The following is a 25,234-nucleotide window of genomic DNA, read 5'->3' as shown; positions in this document are numbered from 1 at the left end:
AATCCGACGTGCTTTTGGTTGATAAGTTGACTCTAGTGAATCAGGGTCAAGGTGGTGAATTCAGAGTTGATGAGAATGGCATTTTGAAATTTGGTAATCGGGTGTGTATTCCGGATGTTACCGAACTTAAGAAGAGTATTCTTGAGGAAGGACATCGTAGTGGCCTGAGTATTCATCCTGGAGCTACGAAGATGTATCATGATTTGAAAAAGTTATTTTGGTGGCCGGGAATGAAGAAAGAAATTGCGAGTTTTGTTTATTCCTGTTTGACTTGTCAGAAGTCAAAGATTGAGCATCAGAAGCCGTCTGGGCTAATGCAACCGTTGGCTATTCCGGAGTGGAAGTGGGATAGTATCAGTATGGATTTTGTTTCTGGTTTACCGAGGACAAGTAAGAATTTTGAAGCTATTTGGGTGATTGTGGATAGATTGACGAAGTCGGCTCATTTCATTCCGATCAGAATGGATTATCCGTTAGAGAGATTAGCCGAGTTGTATATTGAGAAGATTGTAAGTTTGCATGGTATTCCGTCTAGTATTGTTTCGGACAGAGATCCTAGATTTACATCGAAGTTTTGGGAAGGTTTGCAGAGGGCTTTGGGAACTAAGCTGAGATTGAGTTCTGCATATCATCCGCAGACTGATGGTCAGACTGAGAGGACGATTCAGTCATTAGAGGATCTTTTGAGAGCTTGTGTTTTGGAAAAGGGAGGTGCTTGGTATTGTTATTTACCTTTGATTGAGTTTACCTACAACAATAGTTTTCATTCGAGCATTGGTATGGCACCGTTTGAAGCTTTGTATGGTAGGAGATGTCGGACACCTTTATGTTGGTATGAGTCCGGTGAGCGTGCTGTGGTTGGGCCGGAGATTGTTCAACAGACTACAGAAAAGATTAAGATGATTCAGGAGAAGATGAGAATTGCTCAGAGTCGTCAGAAGAGTTATCATGATAAGAGGAGGAAGTCACTTGAGTTCCAAGAGGGAGATCATGTGTTTCTTCGTGTTACTCCGATAACTGGTGTTGGTCGAGCTTTGAAGTCGAAGAAGTTGACACCTCGATTTATTGGTCCTTATCAGATTTTGGAGAGGATAGGGGAGGTAGCCTATCGTGTCGCTTTACCGCCGTCGCTTGCGAATTTGCATGAGGTTTTTCATGTGTCTCAGTTGAGGAGGTACATTCATGATCCGACACATGTAGTCCAAGTAGATGATGTACAGGTGAGAGATAACCTGACTGTTGAAACATCACCTATGAGGATCGAGGATCGAGAGTTGAAGCAGTTGCGGGGTAAAGAGATTGCCTTGGTGAAGGTAGCTTGGGGAGGACCAGCAGGTGGCAATGTGACTTGGGAACTTGAGAGTAAGATGAAGGAGTCTTACCCAGAGTTGTTCGCTTGAGGTATGTTTTCGAGGACGAAAACTCTTTTAGTGGGGGAGAGTTGTAACACCCCGATAATAATATGATAATTATTTAAATTAAGTTAATAATATATTTATTAATTTAATTAGATAATTGGATTATTATTATTATTATTATTTTGGAATTATTGAATTATTATTATTATTGGAATAATAATATAATTTGGAAAATATATAAGTTGGAATAAGGAAAAAGAGTTTCATTTGGAAAAATAAGGTTTTCACGTGAAAAGCAGGGAAGCGATCGTGAAAGAGGAAAAGGGCAAAGAGGCAGAGCAAGAGGAAGAAGACTGGAGAAGAGAAAAGCTTGGAGCTCAAAGATTCGCCGAATTAACTCAGGTAAGGGGGGTTTATCGTCGATTAACGGGTATTATGGGATAATATGTGATGGGTAGTGATAAGCCGTTAATCTGACCCTAATTGGGATTGTTGATGCTGTAGAATTATGTTGGATAAATTGTATTTAGACTGTAATTGGATCTGTGGTTGGGTTAGTTGTGGAATTCCGAACGTATAGCTTCTTACGGGATCGGAATCGGAGGTCCGGAAGTCCTCCAACGGCGGAAAATGCGGAGAATTCTGCATTCTGCCTTGTGTTAGCGCAGGAACTGCTGTTCTGTCTGCGTTAACCGGTTAACCCAGGGTGTTAACCGGTTAACACTGTTTTGAATTGTAAAAATGTACTGTTTTGCCTGCGTTAACCGGTTAACCCAGGGCGTTAACCGGTTAACACTGTTGCGTTTTGCCAGAAAATGTGTTTTGCCTGCGTTAACCGGTTAACCCAGGGCGTTAACCGGTTAACACTGTTGCAGTATGGAAAAATTGTTAATTTAATGTGGTGTACATAATTGAGAATTGGCCTATGTTGGCATGTGATGTAATAGGGATTATATCCCGCTGTTTTGAGCAGTATAGGTATTAGTAGAGTATGCTAATACTGTGTTTAATTGCTTTACATGATAATGATGTGTTGATGGTGGATGATGGCATGCATAATGATGTGAATGTATATATTATGCCTGTATTTGTGAATGGACTGTTGTATGACTTAAAGTGTGAGCATATGTCCATTGTGAATTGTTGTTGACGCTACATTGCTAGATGATTAGCGTGCATAGCATAGCCTTTGGGGCTGTAGCTAATTCCCATGGTGAGGAATTAGTGAGTGAACCATTGTGGGTTTGTTGTTGATGTTTGCATGCTAGATGATTAGTGTGCATAGTCTAGCCTTCGGGGCTGTAGCTAATTCCCATGGTGAGGAATTAGTGAGTGAGTCACTAGGTCTCAAATGAGTGGGACTAGTGAGCTTAGTAGCCGTATCTGGAGGGATCGGTGAGCTTGAACTATATGTTCAGGAATAGTCGGTACCGCATGTGTGGAGTCTGATTGCATAATGTATGTATGGCGTATAATATGAATGGATGTGTTCCAATATTATACGTGTGTTTGTGTTGTTATGGAGTATGATTTGAGATTATACTTGTGCTTTATATTGGTGTTGAGTATGATGTGAGCTGATGTGCTGTTACTGATTGTATGTTGCGATTAGGGTGATTAATGTGTTAAATTACTTAACATGACATTATATTCTATAATGCTTATTATATTGATTGAGGAACTCACCCTTACAACTATTTTTCAGGTAACGAGAAATGAGTTGAGTAGAAGCGAATGCTTGGAGTCTAGTGTAGTCTCCTTAGTGGGTCGTGCTCTGATAGATGTAACATCGGGATGGGATGTTTTATGTTGTTGAATAATTTACATGTGAATGTTACATGTTTTACATGATTGAGGAGATCTCTATCCGCTGCGTTTTATGCAAATGTTTATATTTTGAATAAATAAAAGAGCATGACCGTCATATTGTTGAATATGGTGTGAATATTATGTGTGACACCCTTGAATGGCATAATTACTCTGAATTGTTATATGTTTATTATTTTTAATTAAATATTTGGGGTATTTTAGAAGGGTGTTACAGATTCCATATCTAAGAAACTAGCCTTTGATAGGACCTTCAACACTTTGTGAAAGTGCAGGTAGACATTGACCTTTCCAAGGAACTAAGCTACAAAATTCTTATTAAAAGAATATGATTTGCCTTATGTGTTGAGATTGAGTATGAGATTCTCCCTAAATTGTGTTCTTTTTGTAATGTCATAGGAAACTCACATGAGAATTGTAAAAGGAAGCATCCTTTTGATATTGACAATTCCAAACCTAAGAGTAAAGAGGTTTTCATTGATACTAGAAAAAACAAGCAAACAATTCTCGTATAGAGGGTATGCAAACACAACACACTAAAAAACAAGTTGGTGAAACTAGTGGAGTACTCAAACAACATGTAATTATCCTTGTGAGTAATGTTGAAGTAGTAGCAAACAAATATCCAACTCCTAATTTTCAGGATACACATATAGTTCCAATCAAAGTTCTTACCCATGTCCCACCCTAAAACAAACCAACTGCCTCAAATCATATTGTGGTAAGCAACAACAACTCTGATGTTTCAGAGTTTATAAATGTTACATAAACCAATGATATCGATGACACCATAAAAGTAATTCATAAACATAATGAAAAATTACTACAAAATTCTTGGGCAAACTTATCTGATGAAGAGGAAGATCAACCTGGAGAAGACACAGACTAGGATGTTGAATATTTATCTTTCCAACTGGCCAATTACCAAATCTTAGAAGAAAAATCTAAGGCAAAGAAAGAAAAGTAGAAATATATACTCAATCAGAACCAAAACAAGCAACAACAAGCCTTCGCAATAAAGTGTCTATTCTAGAATGACAGGGGCCTAGCCAATGCTCCAACCAGATTGGCCCTAAAAAATCACTTCAATTCCCACAAACCTGAGTTCTGTTTTATAGTTGAACCTTGGATAAATATAGAAATCTCTTCAGAAGTACATCAATACATTTGGCATGAAGATCTTTTCTGCCAATACAAGACCTAATATGCTCCCCAATTTGTGTTGTCTTTGTAACCATAATATAGACTCCCAAATAACTTCCTTGTATGACTAACATGTTTCCTTCACCATTTATCACAACCACATAAATATTGGATTCACAGTCATTTATGCCTCCTGTAACACGGTGGGAGAACTGACTTTAGTTAAATGTTGCGGATAGCAAGAGTCGCCACCGACTTTTATTTTATCCAAAAGGAAAGGACATAAAAGAACAGGAAAGACCTTAAAAAGATTTTGAGTTCGGGGGGTAGGTTATACAAAGGGAAGGTATTAGCACCTTTTATATCCATGGTTATCCATGGGCTCTTAGTTACTTAGCTCACTTTGTTTGTTTGCAAGAGTGTAGTGTGTGATTAGAAAAATTTCTTTAAGTACTTAGTAATGACCCTCGTATGGGTGTATACAAAGCCTAGTTTAGAAATTGTGAGGTGTAAAAGTAATTTTGAAAAGTGTGAGCAAGTAACTATGAGATACCTACCCTAGATTAAGTCTTTCGTGTTCTCGTATATTCTTTCAATGGTAAGACTGTCCCTATTATTAAGGAATAGGTAGTCATTACCTTGGATGTGTTTAAGGGACGGGCGTAGGGTCATCGTATGGTCAATGAAGGCAACATAAGGGGTGTCTTTAGCAACTCGTAGGGACTATCATCATATTTACCGAAGGGACAAGATCATTATATCGTAGGCAACCTCGTAGGGACTTGATCTTTTAAGTTTATAGGGACTTGATGATTTTTCTGTTTGAAGGGACTTTGCTTAAGACACCCCTTTTTTCGAGGGACTTGACCATTTAAAGAAGGCAACCAAGAGGAATACCCTAGGAAGTACAGATGGCGATCAAAGATCGACTTACGTGTGTGAGTGTTATTTTTCAGATATTTGTCTTGAATTTAATTTTCTAAGTTCAATTATTTACAGTTAGTTTTTTGCACTCCCTAAATTACTAACCACGCAATAAATATTTACAAAAATAAAAGCAAGAAAAATAAATTCCTAAACTATTACATGGCTATGGGACAGATACATAATAATCAGGCAAGAAAGAATAAATTTACAACCTATACATTTGTTCCTAATATTATAAATAAAACAAAATTAAAATAAGGAAAATAATGAAGCAAAAATAGAATAGATAAAAGCAAATAATAATAAAATAATAAATAAACAATGGTAATAAAGCAATAATAAAATAACAATAATAATAAAGTGATAATAAAAAGGTTAGAATTTTAAAAGAAATTATTTTAAGTTAAACAAGTTAGATTTTTTTTTAGAAGTTATTAGAAAAATATGAGTTTAAAATAAATTAGTAATAATAAAAGAATTTAAAATATATTAATGTACAAATTATAAAATAAAAGAGTTATATGAAAAATATTAAGTTTGTTATTTACAAAATAAATAAAGGTTATAGAAAATATCAAATTATTAGATTAATAGGTTTATTATTATTATTCAATTAGAAAAATGGTCAATTAGATTTTATTTACAAAATATATAAGAATTTATTATTATAAGTAAGTAATAAAAAAAAAGTTATTAAAATAGTTAGTATTTATTATTTATTTACAAAAAAAATAAAGGTTATAGAAAAATATTAAATAATTAATTTAGTAGGTTTTCACGCCCTACATTACTAAACCACGCAGTTAATATAGGATCAGTGGCAGGAATTTAAATGGCAGAAAAATAAAATGGCAGAAAATCAATGGCAGAAAATAAAACCCTAATTATTACAACGCTTTGGTGCAGTTACATAATAAAGATGGCGAAAAGTAAAACTGAAAATATTACAAGTTAAAACTTAAAATATTACAAGGGCGAAGCAGTTACAGTGTATGAATAACATAAATATGAGCGAAAATAGGAAATAATAATAAGGTTTGTTAAGGTTTAAGAAAAGGTTTATGGTTTAGAGGAAACAACACGGTTAAAGTTTTAGGTTTGAAATTTAGAGTTTGTGGCGAAATTGTCAGGGTTTAGGAAAAATCAGGGTAGTTAGTTATGAAAAAAATGTGCATATCTAAATATATGTATATAAAAAAAAATGAATTAAAAAAAACAACGGCGTTGCTAGCGCAAAATTGCGATCATCGCAACTGGATCGGATAACACAAATGTCACGCCTCATACATGTATATGTGAAAACGGCGTATTGACACGATCCGATCCGAAAACATAATCAAATATATCAACAAAATAAATAAAGTATATATCATATATAAACTTTTACCAAACTGTGTGTACGATAGTATAGATCAGCCACTCTCAGTTTCTCTTTTTTGTTCTGTCTTCCGGCTCCCTTTCTATCAGTCATGCTAGTAAATATATATAGGAACAAATTAGGTTAATGATAATGGGCCTAAGTTTATTTTGAAACCCAATATTAAATTAAAAACTGAATAAAGTTAAATAATTAAAATAGTTAAAATTAAAATGAAAACTAATTAACCTATTTATTTATTCTAGACCCAATATTAAATTAAAACTGAATAAAGTTAAATAATTAAAATAGTTAAAATTAAAATAAAAACTAATTAACCTATTTATTTATTCTAGACCCAATATTAAATTAAAACTGAATAAAGTTAAATAATTAAAATAGTTAAAATTAAAATAAAAACTAATTAACCTATTTATTTATTCTAGACCCAATATAAAAATAAATAGACTCAAAAAAAAAAAGTCGAGCACCAAAATGCTCGAAAAAATAAAATGAACACGTCAAAATAATCAGCGCGAAATAAATGACTCGGAAAATACAGCGTTTGGTCGGATTTTGAAATAAAAATTATGACCGTTTAAACTGCTCAGACTGATCAACATATGACCAAAAATAGTCGTAAAAATATTTTTAGCATGTCAAATTAAACCCCGTGAACCGCAGATTAATGTTACCGACATTTGCAAACTTAAACTTGACATTTTTTCGTTGACTAATTTTAGGCACAGTTAAAAAGTTAATTTGACCAGTCTGTTTGTAAATTCCGAGAAATTATTCCGGCTAATATTAAGACAGAAAAAAATGTTATGCTATGAAGATGATGCAGATGAATGTGAAACAAAAAATTGGTTAGAGTTAAAAATAGAGGGCAAATTTTGGGGTGCAACACCTCCACCTGTCACCTTAAAAGAAAACACCTTTAGCACAACCTAACAAACCTCATTCACATTCATAAAATCCTTTGGACCATTCTAGGGAATTCCAATTCAAATATAGGCTCATATGAACATATAGGTAGGATCACCCTTAATAGAAGACATGCGGCTGATTTCAAATTTTGGATTGATCAAAATAATCTTTTAGACATTCCTGTCATGTGCTCCTTTTATACTTGGCATAATGGTAGACAGGGTAGCCAAAGTGTGGAAAGAAGACTGGATAGAATTCTTTGTAACCAATCCTGAGTTAGTACCTCTGTCTATTTATCTACCTAAGCTCTTACCAAGATCGGGTCATATCACTCCCCCCTCTTATTTGTGTCAAACTTCATTGTCTATAAACATGTCTCACACTTTAGATTTCAAAGCATGTGGAATCTGCACGATGATTGCATAGATTTCATTGATAATGTTTGGAAATGAAAAATAGTAGGATGTCCAATGTACATTGTCATTAAGAAGCTTCAACTCCTCAAAGGCAACCTTGGGACTTAAGGTAGAGAAAAACAAGAAAGGGGGGTTTGAATTGTTTTAGGAGAATAAAAACTTTTTAGAAATTAGACACACGCAGAAACAAAAGATTTCAACACAGAATGATATACTGGTTCGCTTGAAATTCAAAGCTACTCCAGTCCACCCGACCAAGGTGATTTCGCCTTCAAAAAGGACTTAATCCACTAATCTTGAAAGATTACACAAATAACCGTCTAAGAGAATAGAGAACCCATAGCCCTCTCAAGTTTAAGACTTCACAAGTCAGTTGAGGAAATTTCTTAGCAATATAGTATGATTATAGTAATGAATATTGCTTCTAAAATAAGCAAAAATTACATAAGGTAAAAGCAGGAAAATTCACATGTTAGAGCAGGAACTCGTGTGAGAGAATGAATGATGAATAGTGGAAGAGTTGTATTCTCGTGTGTTTCAGGTTTCTTCTTTGGGTGGCGTTCCATCCTTTATATAGGAGAGTGAGAAGACCGTTGAGTGATGTTAATGTCAGAATCTTCGGCAATGATGGATGATTAACGTCATTAATCTCTGTGTTCTTTCCAAAGCAATATTTGGAGCGCCATTAAATCTTTCCTAAAATAGCTTCTTTCCATAAGCGAGTTTCTTCAAGGTTAAGCTTTCTGAATGAGAGGATCCTAATATCAGAGCATTCATAAAGTGATTGCAACTTGAGAAGATGCTTGTTGTTGACTATCTTTAGAGTTTCTCTTTACTTGATTTCATTAGAGCGTATGTCTTCAGATTCTAGAGTCATTCTTTCACTTCAGAGTGTCTGACTTCTTTAGTTTAGCTTGCGCTTACGTTGATCAGAGTCAGAGCTTCTGGTTGCGTATCTTCTGAGTGGTATCTTAGCGCTTGATTATGTATCTGATGATTGTCTATCTGACTGTTTTGATTAGAGTCCTGCATACTTAGAAATATTTTGTTAGGGTACCATTCTTGTTTCATCCTTTGTTATCATCAAAATCTTAGAGATACATTATAGAACTAAATTTGTTCTTACAATCTCCCCCATTTTGATGGTGACAAAACAAGTCAGAGTGATGATGAAACAGTAAGTAATATCTTAGAATCAGATAAGAACAAGGGACTCCCCCTGAGTTAAATCATCAGATTTATCAAAGGTTCTTACCGGACCTTCCTTGTGTGGTAGTTGGTTTTGTACCTTGGCTGTTATCCTGCATAACTTTAGTTCTCATAAGGCATTAATGTTCGAAGTGCATTAAGAGGTTTAGATATGTATTTTCATCAGAGCTGTTATAGTTCTCCCCCTTTTTGTCAGACTCAAAAAGACATAGAAATTTAGGCAGGAAATGGATATTCATATATAAGGGAAAAACTGGTACAGATAGGCAGCAATGAAAGCATATATCAGAAATCATAAGAAAAACATCAGAAGAAAACAACAAGAAAAGATCCTAAGTGCCTAAGGTTTTGGGGGCGGAGGCATCCTTTGGAGCAGCTGAGTCAGTAGGTTCTGAATGTTGTTGTTGACGAAGTCCTGGTGATCCAATCTTGCTCTCACAACTTGTTGTTCCTTTTGCAGTTCCTCTAGAGTTTTCAGGACCAGAGGGGCAAAACCAGAGTTAAATTGCTCCCCCTGATTCAGAGCATCAGGACTGGCCTTTGCAGCTTCCTCTACAGCAATATGTTCTGCCTCCTCAGCTTCAACTTTTGCTTTTGCCTTAGCTTCAGCAATAGCCGCAGCAGCAACTTCAGTAGCAGCCTTCTCTTCAGCTTCTCTTATTCGTTTCTCCTCGGCCAGACGAGTTTTCTCTTCTGCTTTCTTCCTGGCCTTTTCCTCAGCCTCTCTGACTAAACGAGTCTGTAGCCTTACTCCAGCATCTCTGACAAAGTCGTTGCGGACATGTTCAGAGAGGACTTTCAGTTTGAAGGCTTCAGAGGTCATCCATATGATCACCCTGTTCCAGTGGATCCTTACTATAGAGGGATCATCACTAATGCCAAAGTTGACAGACAGAGACTTGATCTTCTCCACTGAAGACTCCGCAAATAAAGTTATTGCTTCTTCTAATGTGGGGAAGGCAGTTTTTGGTTCAGGGTTGGAGGATGGGGAGGATGGTGGTGTTGGATTGGTGTCAGCGGGAGTTTGAGTAGGGATGATGTCTTCAGAGGTTGGTAGTGGGGGAATATCAGAGGGAGGTAATGTTGCTTGTTCAGGTGGTGGACTGGGTGGAAGTTCAGAGGGTGCAGTTGTTGGTTGTTCAGGAGGTGGTGTTTGTGGTTGTTCAGATGGTGGATTTGTTTGTTGTTCATGGGGTGGTGTTTGAGGTTGGTCCGATGGAGGTGGATTGTGTTGTTCAGAGAATGGAGAGGTGACTTCAGGTTCAGGTTGTGGTGGTTGTTGTGAGGTCAGAGCATGTGCTTGAAGTTGAGCTAGTGTGAGGGATTGGGGGTCAGAGGGTTCGTTGTCTGATGAGAGAATGTAGTATGGTGGGGATGAAGGTAAGGAAGATGATGGTGAGGTGGTTTCGTTCAACATTTCTGCTTCAGAAATGGGTAGGGTAGTGGTTGCGAGATTGAATTTAAGAGATGGTAGGTTAGAGGGTCTGGTGGTGGAGGGAGGTGTTTCTGATTGGGTGTAGATGGGAGTGGTTTGGGGAAGAGAAGAAGCAATAGGCTTTAATTTAATAGAGCGAGAAGGAGGCAAAGAATTACTTGGAGAATCAGCTAGAGGGACTGGAGGTCTTGACCTAGAAGTTTCTCCCAGCTTTGCCTTCTTTGACTTCCTAGATGCCTCCCGGTGTCTCTTCATGAAATTAGGTGGATGCTCAGGTAACTAGTCCATAAAGAATTCAGAAATATCCACCCCTTGGCTTGCAAGGTCTTGTAGATAGTGAGCCACCACTTCTGGAGGGTCAATCTTGGAGAAAAGGTAGAGACCGTTGGAAATCTTCCTCTGATCCTTGAGTGCTTCCCAGGAGGTGTCTAGAGTTGGTTTAGTTCTGACTTGCTCAATTACCCCGATACTCTTCAGATTCCGAGCATTTAGAGGTCTTCCTATGTCAACAGTGACATCTTCCATCAGATTGTGATGGATTAGGTGATCCATCAGCCCACTCTCGATCAGAACATCCGTGATGAGTCTCCCCAGAGGAATGTAGGTTCTAGGCTTCATATTGTTTCTGGTATCCTTGACAGAATCTCTGAGATACTTGAAAAGCAGTGCTGGCAGGTTCAGTTTCAACCCTTTGTGGATGCAGTAGAGGATGCACTTCTGATTTGTGTTGATGTAGTCATAAGAGTTTGATGCAGGGCAATGATGAATGGTGCCCAGGATGATCTTCAGCCAGACACAGAGATTCTAATGAAGTTCTTTGTTCTTGGAATGTTTTCCTTCAACGTTCTGTTGAAAGATGGTAGGGGCTATTTCCTAGGACAAGTAATTTTCCCTAGGATTGATGTTGTAAATCCTTTTTCCCCATGTCTTCTCCATGTTCAGAAGGGAGGCTATAGACTTCTCAGTGATGACTCTTTTGACTCCTAGAACGTAAGAGACGATATAATGATCATCTGAGTCTGCAAAGCGCCAGAACTCCTTTATCAGATAGGTGTACACAGAATTGTAGAGTATCTGGAAGTAGGTTTCCCACCCTTGCATTCTTAGCTCCTCAGTGAGGTCTATGCCATTGCGCTTCATGTTGTCGAAGTCTACCAGTGACTCACACAGTACCTTAAGCTTGTCAAAGGGCGTGTCAAGATGAATGTGAGGTTCACGGTCTAGAATGTATGGTTCTTTGTAGATAGGGGTAGAAACGATACTAGTAGTTGCAGTTGTTTGTTGAGTAGAAATGGGTGTTTGATCAGTTGATTCCATCTGCTGAGAATAGTTGTAGATGGATTATTGTTGAGCATCCATGAAGAAATTTGATGAATTTTGTTGAAGAATGAAGAACTTTGCTTGAAGATGATAAAGAACTGATGAAGATGATGAACTTGAGAGAGAGAGAGAGAGAGAGAGAGAGAGAGAGAGAGAGAGAGAGAGAGAGAGAGAGAGAGAGAGCAGGGGGTTTATGTAGGGCATGAGTGTAGAAGTGTGAGATTGTGATAAGTGAAAAGTATAAATACACAATGAAGTGCATGCAAAATGACAATGTTAGAGGCAGTTGAAAATTTATGAAATTAATGATGCACATTAACCAAGTAAACACGCTTAGGGGAGAAATGATTACACCCCATAATGGAGGTCTAATCCCCAAATTAGCACACTGCTCGAGGAGATCTCAAGGGTTTATCCCTTGATTTCTGCTAGACAACTGTCTAGAAGATCCAAAGTCAGACGCATGATACCCCACGTGTTGAACTATCTGATCTTCAGGAATACCAAAAGATTGGATCCTGAGGATTTCTGATTCAGATAACTCCTAACTGGTAGAAGTATCAGAGTCAGATCCAGATACCAGATGTTTATTTCAGAGCCTTATTTTGCTATTTCAGAGAAGCACATTTGGTTTATTCTGGGCAAATTTGAATTTTTAAATGTTTCAGAATAAATGAGAATCTGTCTTCAGCGAGGGGTTTAGTGAAAATATCAGCCCATCGATGGTCTGTATCAATAAAATTTAAGGATATTACCCCTTTCTGAACATAGTCTCTGATGAAATGATGCTTTATTTCTATGTGCTTAGCTCTGGAATGCAAGATAGGTTTCTTACTTAAACATATGGCAGTAGTATTATCACAGAAGATAGGAACGTTACTCTCAAAGATCTGAAGGTATTCTAATTGATTTTTCATCCATGGCATCTGAGTAGTACAAAGTGAAACTGATATGTATTCTGCTTCTACAGTAGACAGAGTAATGGTTGACTATCTTTTGCTGGCCCATGATATGAGATTGTTTCCCAAGAACTGACAGTTCCCAGATGTACTTTTATGTTCCATTTTGTCCCCTGCATAATCTGCATCGCAATAACCAGAGAGCCTATACTCTGATGTTTTCTCATACACCGGGCCAAGGTTAGGGGTTCCTTTCAGATACCTTAGGATTCTTTTAACAACTGTTAAATGAGATTCCATATGATCTGATTGGAATTTGGAACAAAGACATACACTAAAAAGAATATCAGGGCGTGTAGCCGTCACATAGAGAAGAGAGCCTATCATACCACGATAGAGCTTCTGACAAACCTTCTGACTAGCTTTTTCTTTCTCCAGAATGCAGGTTGGATGCATAGGTGTCTTAGCAGGTTTTCATTCTGCCATTTCGAATTTCTTCAGAATGTCTTTTATGTATTTACTTTGATATACATAGGTAGCTTCCGAGGCTTGATTTATTTGAATTCCCAGAAAGAACTTTAGGTCTTGCATTAAGCTCATTTCAAATTTTGCCTGCATTAGCTCAGAGAATTCTCGACACACAGAGGGGTTAGCTGAACCAAAAATAATGTCATCAACATATTATTGGTGTAAGCCCTAGAGGCCAATACTTTTGGTACTTGTATCGAATTATTTATTAATAATAAAAGGCTTTTTCTTTATTATGTTTGTTTAATAAAGTCCCTAGAATAGCTAGTCCATTTAATGTATCAAGTATGACTTAATCATGAGATCACATTAAACATAAGGACACTATTCTTAAAGTATCCGTAGTCGAGCTTTATTGTGAAGTGGGATAACATTAAAGCATGAAGACTATTATGTTTATAGACTGATGATCACATCTCATGGATCATGGATAAGGAGTTATCAAGTCTTAAACATAGGTATGAATATTAAGAGTAATATTTATACTGGATTGACCCGCTATGAGAATACTATATAAAATGTTATGCAAAGTGTCATAAGTTATTCTCATGGTGATAATGGTGTATACCACCCTTCGACCTGAAACCACTATGGACCCTAGATGTAGAGTCGAGTGCCTTATTGCTGATCAAACGTTGTCCGTAATTGGATGACCATAAAGACAGTTGATGGGTACTCCACGAAGCATGCTAAGGGACATGAGTGACCTAGATGGAATTTTCCCATCCTGCGTAACAGGATAAATGTCTATGGGTCCAATATTGAACTAGACAAGGATGACACGGTCTATGCCTTGTGTTCAATATAGACATAAGGGTAAAAGGTTAATTGTGCACATTAGTATTATCACATAAGGATTTGTCAGATCACATGACATTTTCGTGTCTTGGGTAGCAGTGATGTGTTGCTAGATACCGCTCACTATTTATTATGTTAAATACGTGATTTAATATAATTGCCAATGCCGCGAAAACCTACAGGGTCACACACAAAGGACGGATTGATGAGAGATAGAGTAACTAAGGAACACCGTAAGGTACAGTGCACTTAAGTGAATTATAGAACATCATAAGGTACGGTGTACTTAAGTAGAATACGAAATATGGTAAGGTACCACGCGCTTAAGTGAATTTGGCATATTATAAGATATGGGCCACATACACTTAAGTGGGCTTTTTAGCTTGAAGCCCACACAAGTGGTTCTATAAATAGAATCCTTGTGTACAAGCATTTAGCAGTTGCAATTTCGTTTCTCTCTCTCTCACTCAAAGCCTTCATTTGTAGCAGCTAGCACTGAGATTGAAGGAATCCGTTCGTGTGGACTGAGTAGAGGCGTTGTCATCATTCAACGTTCGTGATCGCTCCGTAGATCTGCATCAAAGGTTACAATCGCCACAAGAGGTAACGATTCTATCACTGATAATGCCCATTCGTAAGGATCATTATAGGAGAAATTTTTAATTCCGTTGCATTTTGGATCGCCCTTCTCCTTCACATATATCTGGCATATCATTAGATCATTTTTAATGTTTTTACAGAGGAGTGTAGAGTCAACCTTTCCTCTAATAAAGTCATGTTTTAGGGGAAATTTGCTTAGTCTTTCATTCCAAGCTCTAGGAGCTTGTTTTAGACCATTCAATGATTTTTTCAGTTTAAAAACATGTTCTGGACATTTATAATTTTCAAAACCTGGAGGTTGATTGACATATACTTCTTCTGATATATAACCTTTAAGGAATGCGCTCTTGACATCCATCTAATATAATTTGATGGAATGATTTATAGCAAAAGAAACAAGTAAGCGAATAGATTCTAACCTGGCAACTGGAGCAAAGGTTTTATTGTAGTGAATTCCTTCCTGTTGACTATAACCTTGTGCCACCAGTCATGCTTTGTTTCTGACTACTTCTCCTTTTTCCTTCAGTTTATTTATGAATACCCATCTTGTTCCAATAATATGAGTTCCTTTAGGCTTTGGGACAAGATCCCAGACATCATTCTTTGAGAATTGATCAAGTTCTTCTTTCATTGCCAGAACTCAATCATTATCTTGATGTGACTCATCGCATGAAGTAGGCTTGATCAAAGATACTAATCCCAGAGGAGTTTCTTCAGATACTTTGAATGTTGACCTGGTTCTGACAGGTTCATCCTTGTTTCCCATAATCAAATCTTCAGAGATGTTAGGGCGACTTCTTGATCTTTTCTAGATAGTTGAAATTTCAGTTGCATTTGGACTTGACTTCTCAGTTTCTTCTGATCCTTTAGTCTTTTCGTTAGAGCCTGCAAGAGTTATCTCCAAATCTACAAGTTTCTCAACTAGCTTTGACTTTTCAGGGTCAAGCTTATCATTAAATATAACATGTATTGATTCTTCCATAATTTTGGTTTCTGTGTTGTGTACTCTGTAGCCTTTAGAGCGTTCTGAGTATCCTAACATAATACCTTTTTGTGCTTTTGAATCAAACTTGTTCAGATGTTCTTTAGTATTAAGAATAAAACATGAGCATCCAAAAGGACGGAAATAGGAAATGTTGGGTTTTCTTCCCTTACACAGTTCATACAGAGTCTTTTCCAGAATAGGTCTTATAGAGATTATATTCTGAATATAACACACTGTATTTACTGCTTCAGCCCAAAAGTGCTTAGCCACATTTGTTTCATTGATCATGGTTCTGGCCATTTCTTGGAGTGTCCTATTCTTCCTTTCTACAATTCCATTTTGTTGTGGAGTTCTAGGACAGGAGAAATCATGGGATATTCCATTAGAATCAAACAGTTCTTCAAAGAACTTATTTTCGAATTCGCCACCATGATCGCTTCTGACTCTGATGATTTTAGAGTCAAATTTGTTTTGCACTTTAGAATATAAGCTAGTGAATACAGAGTGAGACTCACTCTTGTGCTTTAGGAATTTTACCCATGTCAAGCGACTAAAATCATCAACAATGACCAGTCCATACTTCTTTCCATTGACTGACGTTGTCTTAACAGGCCCAAAAAGGTCAATGTGAAGAAGTTCCATAGGCTTAGAGGTGGAAATAATATTTTTCTTTTTAAAAGATGTTTTAGAAAATTTTCCTTTCTGACATGCCTCACACTAAGCATCGCTAGAAAATTTCAGCTTAGGTAGACCTCTAACTAACTCGAGTTTATTTAGCTGAGAAAGTTTCCTCATGCTAATATGGCCCAAGCGTCTATGCCATACTCATTGCTCTTCGTGAACAGACATCAAACATTTTACATTTTGATCTTTTAGATCTGAAAGACTTATTTTGTAAATGTTGTTTTTCCTCTTGCCAGTGAATATGATTGTTCCATTATTCTGATTAATTATTTTACATGTTTTTTGATTGAAGATTATATCATAACCGTTGTCACTCAGTTGGCTTATTGATAACAAGTTATACATTAATCCTCCTACGTAGAGGACATCAGATATAGAGGGAAGAGATCCATTACCAATAGTTCCGGAGCCTCTGATTCTTCCTTTCTGATTGCCTCTGAAACCTACATAGCCAACATCTTTAAGTTCCAGGCTTTGGAACATATGCTTTCTTCCCGTCATGTGTCACGAGCATCCAGAGTCCAGGTACCATGATTGGTGTCTTAACTCTGCTGCATAAGATATCTGCAACATAAACAATCTTATCCTTTAGCACCCAGAATCTTTTGGGTACTTTGTGATTAGTTTTCCCAGAGTTTCTTAAAACTTTGGGTTTTCTAGCATTATCAAGACGTTATGCTTGTACATGTGTGTAGTGGTAAGAGAAAGGAGATTTGGGTTTGTCATTTGTAGAAGATTTATCTTCACTAGGATCATACCTGATTCCCCTTTTATTATTCTGACTGACTCCATAAATCATGGATGCCACTCTGCTTCTTTCTATCCCACTTTTCAGAAACTTTTGAAAAGATTTTTCATATTTATATATCATTGCGTTAGAAGTTTGTGGGGCTTGAGATAAAGCTTCTTCAAGTTTTAAACATTGTTTATTTGTAGAGTCTCTTTCTTTTGTCAAAGTTAGATTTTCATTTTTTAGTTCAGAAACTGTCATCTCAAGCTTACCACATTCTTCGATGGTTCCTTCAAGAACCATTTTTAATGATTTAAATTTTTGTTTAAGTTTCTGATATGAGTTCAAAGATTCAGAAAGGCATGATTCAAGGTCAGAGCGAGAAAGATAAGAAAATACCTCTTCAGGATTAGATTCTCTATCTGATGTGTTTCCAGAGGTGGTAGCCATGAATGCAACATTTTCCTATTCTTTAGAGTCTGATTTAGAGGAATCAGATCCACTGTCATCCCAGGTGGCCATCAGTCCCTTATTGGTTTTGAAGGAGCTTTTCTTGAAACTTTCTCTTATGGAGCTTTCTTACTTCAGCTTTGGGCATTCGTTTCTGTAATGACCTGTTTCCTTACATTCATAGCATGTTACCTCTTTGTTTTTTTTGCCTCCGGAAGTTGATTATGAGCGATCTTGTTTGGGTCTTGGTCTTCTGAAGTTATTATTCCTTTTTCTCCAGAGTTGTTTTACTCTTTTGGTTAAAAGGGATAACTCTTCTTCATCATCAGGGTCTTCCTTTTCAGAGTCGTCATTGTCTTCCTCTTCAGCTTGGAAGGCTTTGTTCTTTTCTGGTTTGCGTCTTTCATATCTGGACTTTAGTGCTACATATTTGATCTTCTTTTGAGGATCATCTTCCTCAAGTTCTATCTCGTGACTTCTAAGTGAACTAACGAGTTCTTCAAGGCTGATATTGTTCAGATCCTTTGATAATTTTAATGTTGTAACCATGGGTCTCCACTTCTTTGGCAAGCTTCTGACTATCTTTTTGACATGATCTGCAGTTGTGTAGCCTTTGTCTAGAACCTTGAGTCCTGCAATTAAGGTTTGAAATCTAGAAAACATTACCTCTATAGCTTCATCGTCCTCCATCTTGAAAACTCTGTACTTATGAATTAGAGCCAGGGCCTTTGTCTCTTTCACTTGTGAATTTCCTTCATGAGTCATCCTCAGGGAGTCAAGTATTTCTTTAGCTGTTTCCCCGTTGGTGATCTTTTCATATTCATTGTAGGAAATGGCATTAAGCAGTATTGTTCTGGCTTTGTGATGGTTTTTAAAGTCGCGCTTTGTGAAGGTAGAGAAAAACAAGAAAGGGGGGTTTGAATTGTTTTAGGAGAATAAAAACTTTTTAGAAATTAGACACATGCAGAAACAAAAGATTTCAACACAAAATTTTAAAGTGGTTCGCTTGAAATTCAAAGCTTCTCTAGTTCACCCGGCCAAGGTGATTTCGCCTTCAAAAAGGACTTAATCCACTAATATTGGAAGATTACACAAACAATCGTCTAAGAGAATAGAGATCCATTAGCCCTCTCAAGTTTACAGACTTCACAAGTCAGTTGAGGAAATTTCTTAGCAATATAGTATGATTATAGTAATGAATGGTGCTTCTAAAATAAGCAAAAATTACACAAGGTAAGAGCAGGAAAATTCACATGTTAAAGTAGCAGTTTGTGTGAGAGAATGACTGATGAATAGTGGAAGAGTTGTATTCTCGTGTGTTTCAGGTGTCTTCTTTGGGTGGCGTTCCATCCTTTATATAGGAGAGTGAGAAGACCGTTGAGTGATGTTAATGTCAGAATCTTGGGTAATGATGGATGATTAATGTCATTAATCTTTGTATTCTTTCAAAAGCAATATTTGGAGTGCCATAAAATCCTTCCTAAAATAGCTTCTTTCCATAAGCGAGTTTCTTTAAGGTTAAGCTTTCTGAATGAGAGGATCCTAATGTCAGAGCCTTCATAAAGCGATTGCAACTTGAGAAGATGCTTGTTGCTGACTGTCTTCAGAGTTTCTCTTTACTTGATTTCATTAGAGCGTATGTCTTCAGATTCTAGAGTCATTCTTTCACTTCAGAGTGTCTGGCTTCTTTAGTTTAGCTTGCGCTTGCGTTGATCAGAGTCAAAGCTTCTGGTTGCGTATCTTCTGAGTGGTATCTTAGCGCTTGATTATGTATCTGATGATTGTCTATCTGACTGATTTTATTAGAGTCCTGCATACTTAGAAATATTTCGTTAGGGTACCATTTTTGTTTCATCCTTTGTTATCATCAAAATCTTAGAGATACATTGTAGAACTAAATTTGTTCTTACAGGGACTTGTAAATGTCTTCGGTGACATTCATATTATAGTTAAAACCTCCACTTCTAACATGCAAAACATCTAGGATCTAATAAACTCTACTGGTTACATTGCCTTTCTCAGAGATCAGGAATCCTTGGCCGAAAAAGAGATGAAGCTGGCTTTGGCTCAAGAAGAGTTATTTTGGCATCAAAATTATAGCGTGCCTTGGCATCTAGAGAGATATAGGAACACTTAATTATTTCATAGAATGTCCAAAATCAAGTGAAACAGGAGCATCATCACATGTCTCAAAGATGTGGATACTATCATCTCATCATTGATCTAATCTTGATGGCTAATCACGCAGTACACTATTTCTCTAACGTTTTCTGTTTTGCAGGTAGCAACCAAAAAACATATCTTGTTGATGTCCTTCCATCTTTTATGGAGGATAGAATGAATGCTCTTCTCATAATGATCCCCTCAAAATATGAAATTTCTAGGGCTGTTTTCAACCTCAACAAATCTAGTGCACTTGGGCCAAATGGATTTGAAGGCTTCTTCTTTCACACTTATTAGAAAATCATTGAAGAAGATGTTTGTAACTTAGTTTTACATTTTTTCAAATCAAGCTGGATCCTCCCCAACTACAATGAAAACACAATTTCCTTATTCAAAAAACCAAGGGTGTTGAGTCCATGAACATTTTCAGACCAATAGCTCTTTCCAACTTTAACTTCAAAATTATTTCCAAGATCGTAGTTGATAGACGAACTCCCATCATGCCTTTTCTGATCTTCAAGGAACAAATGGGCATCATACACCATAGAAATATCAAATATGGCATATGTATGGTTTTTGAAGCCATCAATCTTCTTGAAAAAAAGTAGCATGGTGGCAACTTAGCAATGAAAATGGATATCTTAAAGGCCTTTGACACTTTTAGTTGAAGTTTTCTTCTTTAAGTTGTTTAAATTAGTTTTCTCCAAATTTTTATTATTAGATCCAAGTCATCTTAAAAGGTTTTTTCATAGGCCAAATTCTTTTTACCTAAATGGGTTTGACCATCTTCAAAGGTAGGGAAAACGCCACTTACATGCAGCCCATGGTAGATGTTAAGAAATGTGATTGAGTCTAACTCAACTCTACAAAATCGGTTGGTAGAGTGAGGACTGCCCCCACTTATAAACACGTGTTCAGGCCATATATTATCCAATGTTGGACTCTTAACACCCCCTCACGCTCATGACTAGGCAACTAGAGCATGGAAATAAATGGTGGGTGACCCGATAGCGGAAACCATAATAGGTGGCCTACCAGATCTTAAACGAGGATCTAATACCATGTTAAGAAATGTGGTTGAGCCTAACTCAACCCTATAAAACCGATTGGTATAGTGGGGACTTCCTCACTTATAAACACATATTCAGGCTATATATCATCCGATGTGAGACTCTTAACAGTGGACAAAATCAATTCCAAGATAATCACCTAAAAAGGCTCCCTTATTTCTATGGCTGGTAGACTAATGCTAGTAAAAAATGTCATTCAAAGTATGTTAATTCATTCAATCACCATCTACTCTTGGATTTGTGTCCTCCTAAAGTCTATAGGTCACGCCTGCAACAATTTTATTTGGAATGGTGATGTTTCTAAAAGGAAAATGGTTATGGTAGCTTGGAAAGTCTTGTGCATCCCAACTAATAATAGTGGTTTGGGTATTATATCTCTCACTTCCCTCATTGAAGCTTCTAATCTCAAGTTATGTTGGGATATGATGAACTTAAAAGAGTCTTGGGATAACATCCTTAAAGCCAAAGCTTTGAGGAAGTTTGGTCTTATTAACCATCATATTTTTATTCAATCTTAAAGGTAATCAAACTTTAGTAAAATATGTTGTGCAACTCTGTCTATTGGATCTTGGGTCAAGGTACCTCCATAAAATTCTGGACAAATGCTTGGTGAAGTCAACCTTTCATCTTAGAAACTTTTGTCTCATACCTTATTAGTCAAGGCATAAACATCAATGTTACTGTATCCATATTTTTGCTCAGTAATTAATGGTCGATTCCTTCTAATTTACCTAATATTTTCCTTTCCTCTCTCAGGGACTTCCTTTTGCTACATCTCAAGAGGATCAGATTCAATACTAAATGATTTGGCCTTCCTCTTCTTAAGATATATTGAGCCTCAAAGATGTCTACCAAACCAAGTTCCCATTCTCCTTCCCACATCTCAGGTTAGACATTTGCGGTGAAAAGATATTCCACCTTCTAAATCAAAATTTGTTTGGAAGCTAATCCTTCATAAAGCCCCTACTAATGATGTGCTCATGACCAGGGGAGTCTCACTGGCATTATTTTGCTGCCTCTACCATTGTGACATTGAAATAACTACTCATATTTGTAAGACCCCAATTTTTCCCCTAAGATCCCTCATGATATCTCATCATATGCATTGACATTGGGATCACACCTTGACATCCTCCTTACCCCCTCATTCATTGGGTTTGAAATGGAGAGATCACCAAGCACATTTGATTGTATCATACTTCATTTTTCCTATTTACTAACCAAAATACCAAAAATATGTCAATGTATAGTTTGTTGCTTTTGTAGGTAGTGTGCATGCTCACCTATGCTCTATCAAGCTCATATCTAGGGTTTAAGACCCTAAATTCAAGGAGTGCATTCATGAAATGGTTCACATTGGCTCTAAGCATCATATATGGATCCCCATTATCTTCACATATCATTTTGATCAAGAAATCATCAAGAGTTTGAAGCTTATTTTCCTTGGAAACCCTAATTTATTTGGGTATCTTATGTGACTTATTCAACAAGTTTCTTCAACAATTGGTTAAATATTTCAAGATATACTTCATATTAAATCATCCTACACATATATGATCCTCCATGAGTCCCAAAAGTTCAGAGAATGTCAAGCTAGCAAGATGGTTCATGGTGGTTGAGCAGAGAAAGTCAACTGGTCAAAACTGGGGTTCCCTAGACCCTATCTCCTACAATTTTTGTCATATGAAAATTATTCCGAGAGAAACATTACTCAAAATGACATTACAAACAACTTTCATGTTGACGTCAAAAGCTAGTTTTTCTTGGAAAGTCATTTTTTATGGTGAAAGATTATAGGTCATTTAGTTTGAACCCTAGTTTAGAGGTCAACTTCCCAATACCATAATGATCACACTGAATTACACCGTGTTTTTGACTCGGATTTCACATGTTTATTAGGACTTTACTATCATTTTGTTTGTATTATGCTTTCTTTTATCTTGTTTTCAGATATTTAGCACTTTCGGACTCTTTTGGAAGAAACGAAGCAAAAAGACCTAAAATTAGGGTTTTTCGGCGAAAATTACACACATGGCGTTGCACATGGAGGCCGCTATAGGAGGAGCCATGAGTCATCAACCCTCAACTAGGAGGTAACCGCCACGTTCCCATGATCTTTCCCATTTACACACATGGCGGGCGCCATGAAGGGATGGCGGGCGCCACCTTTGGAAATCACGTTCCCACTAAGGAGAAGTTGGAGGGCACCATGGTCTTTGCAAGCTGCTGAAATCCTCTATAAATAGTTTGTTCCATTTCATTTTCTAATCATCTAACTTAGTTTTACAACACTAAGCATATATTTATCATTTGTAATAACGGTAATCCGTCACATCGGGTGGTTATCGCACCTTAGTGAAATTGAGTTGGGTCACTTCGAGTTGCTGTCATCTTTAGCTTCAGGAGTCGGAGGTTTATTTTTGTACCAGATTCTTATTTATCGCTTTATTTATTTATTTCCCGCATCGCTTTTATTTTATTTATTTCCCGCATCGCTTTTATTTTATTTATTTTCCTGCACTCGCTTTATTTTATTTATTTCCCGCACTCGCTTTACTTTATTTATTTTTCGCACTCGCTTTATTTTATTTATTTCCCGCACTCGCTTTATTTTATTTATTTTCCGCACTCACTTTACTTTATTTATTTTCCACACTCGCTTTATTTTATTTATTTTCCGCACTCACTTTACTTTATTTATTTTCCGCACTCGTTTTACTTTATTTACTTTACACACTTTACTCGCTCTCTACGCCTCACATTCTAAAACAAACTTTTCATCATTAATACCATTGTGTTTGTTTGTGTTACCATGTCTGGCTAAATCTTCTAAATGTTAGAATGTAAGGATCGCGGTTAAAGTAATGTTTCACATATTGAATCTGTAGAAATACTTTAAAGGCTGTTTTGATTTTTAACTTGAGTTTTCTAAAACAAACTTGGTTAGTTTTAATTATTCGAGGAGTGCGAAAGCACCCTGGCTTAGTAACTAGGAATTTTTATCACTTTAAGGAAAAACCATTTTTAAAACTGTTTTCGGACGCGTTGATAGATTTAAAATCAGGAAACTCCTTGGGTAAACTTTCCAAATCAAAATCACTTTTCAACTAAGTTTACGAGTCTCATTTCTTAAAAATAAGTTTACTACTTTAGCGTTATGTGCACCTTTTATAATTGACAATAAGAGGCCTTAATTTAAGGGTAAACTCGATTCTGAATACGCGAAAGCGACAGTTCTTGTTAAATGGATTCTTTTCAAGAGTAGAAAATATTGTCTCATAAGTAGTTCTATTTAGACAATCAAAACATCACTTAATTGACGTGAAATACATTCAACCTGTCTTTACTTGCATTTATTATTTACCGTTATTTTGCAAACCCAATATCTCTTTTATACCGCCTTAGATAAACACTGTAATGATAGTAATCGATAGATTGACGATTGGTCTCTGTGGGATCGATATTCCTTTATATTACTTTGACGTAATTCGTGCACTTGCGAATAAAACACGATCAAGTTTTTGGCGCCGTTGTCGGGGATCAAGTTCGTCAAATTTCGTACCCTGTTGTTACATCATCTAGACTAAGGCATTATTAGCCGGTAAATGCGAAGAACCCGTAGTACTGGAAATTTAGTAGATCCTTTAGCGGAACCCGAACGTTATACTCGTACACGCCTCTTACTCATCCAAATTAAGAAAGCTATGGCTGAGAATCACGATAGGAGACCTCTTAAGGAATTCGCCCAACCCTCTGACGAGGAACCTAGTTCGAGTATAGTAAACCCCCTTATTCCTGCTAACAATTTCGAACTAAAACCGTCTTTGTTGCAATTAGTGCAACAAAACCAATACGTGGGTCTCGCTACTGAGAATCCGAATCAACATTTAAAAGTTTTTATCCAACTAGCCGACACCTTTAAATCTAAAGGCGCTTCACCCGATGCGATCCGTTTAAGATTATTTCCTTTCTCCCTCAGGGATAGAGCACGTTCATGGTTAGATTCACTTCCAGCTAATTCAATAACTACTTAGGAAGACCTTAGGAGAGTATTCCTTGCTAGATATTTCCCCCTAGTAAGATTGTTGTTCTTCGAAACCAAATAACTAGATTTGCTCAAAACCATGGAGAATCATTTTTTGAAGCTTGGGAGAGATATAAAGAGCTATTAAGAGTCTTCCCACACCATGGCCTAGAACAATGGGTGATCGTTCATACCTTCTACAATGGACTCCATTATAACACCAAGATGAGCATCGACGCTGTCGCTGGTGGCGCACTGATGAACAAACCTTACCCTGAAGCTTGTGACCTAATTGAGGATATGGCCCAAAACCATTACCAATGGGGAACTGAACGAGCATCAATAGAGAAAAAGGAGACCCAAGGTGGAATACATGAGATA

At 36.8% G+C, this 25,234-nt stretch overlaps 1 protein-coding gene and 1 non-coding gene across 2 annotated transcripts; both read right to left on the bottom strand.

Moving 5' to 3' along the window:
- Positions 1 to 9,402: 9,402 nt before the first annotated feature.
- LOC127081020 (proline-rich receptor-like protein kinase PERK10) lies at positions 9,403 to 10,857 on the bottom strand. Its single transcript, XM_051021310.1, has 2 exons — positions 9,607 to 10,857; positions 9,403 to 9,420 (listed from the first exon to the last, which is right to left on the bottom strand). Exons 1-2 carry the CDS (start codon positions 10,855 to 10,857, stop codon positions 9,403 to 9,405), a joined length of 1,269 nt encoding a protein of 422 aa, XP_050877267.1.
- Positions 10,858 to 24,916: 14,059 nt separating this feature from the next.
- Positions 24,917 to 25,023, bottom strand: LOC127090265 (small nucleolar RNA R71). The gene has a single exon (XR_007791790.1). It is a non-coding gene; the product is annotated as a small nucleolar RNA R71 (small nucleolar RNA).
- Positions 25,024 to 25,234: the final 211 nt, after the last annotated feature.

This window comes from Lathyrus oleraceus, chromosome 5 (genome assembly GCF_024323335.1).
Source record: "Lathyrus oleraceus cultivar Zhongwan6 chromosome 5, CAAS_Psat_ZW6_1.0, whole genome shotgun sequence".
In the NCBI taxonomy this organism is placed as follows: Eukaryota; Viridiplantae; Streptophyta; class Magnoliopsida; order Fabales; family Fabaceae; genus Lathyrus; species Lathyrus oleraceus.
The sequence above is the reverse complement of the archived record's forward strand: the minus strand, read 5'-3'. Positions and strand labels throughout refer to the sequence as shown.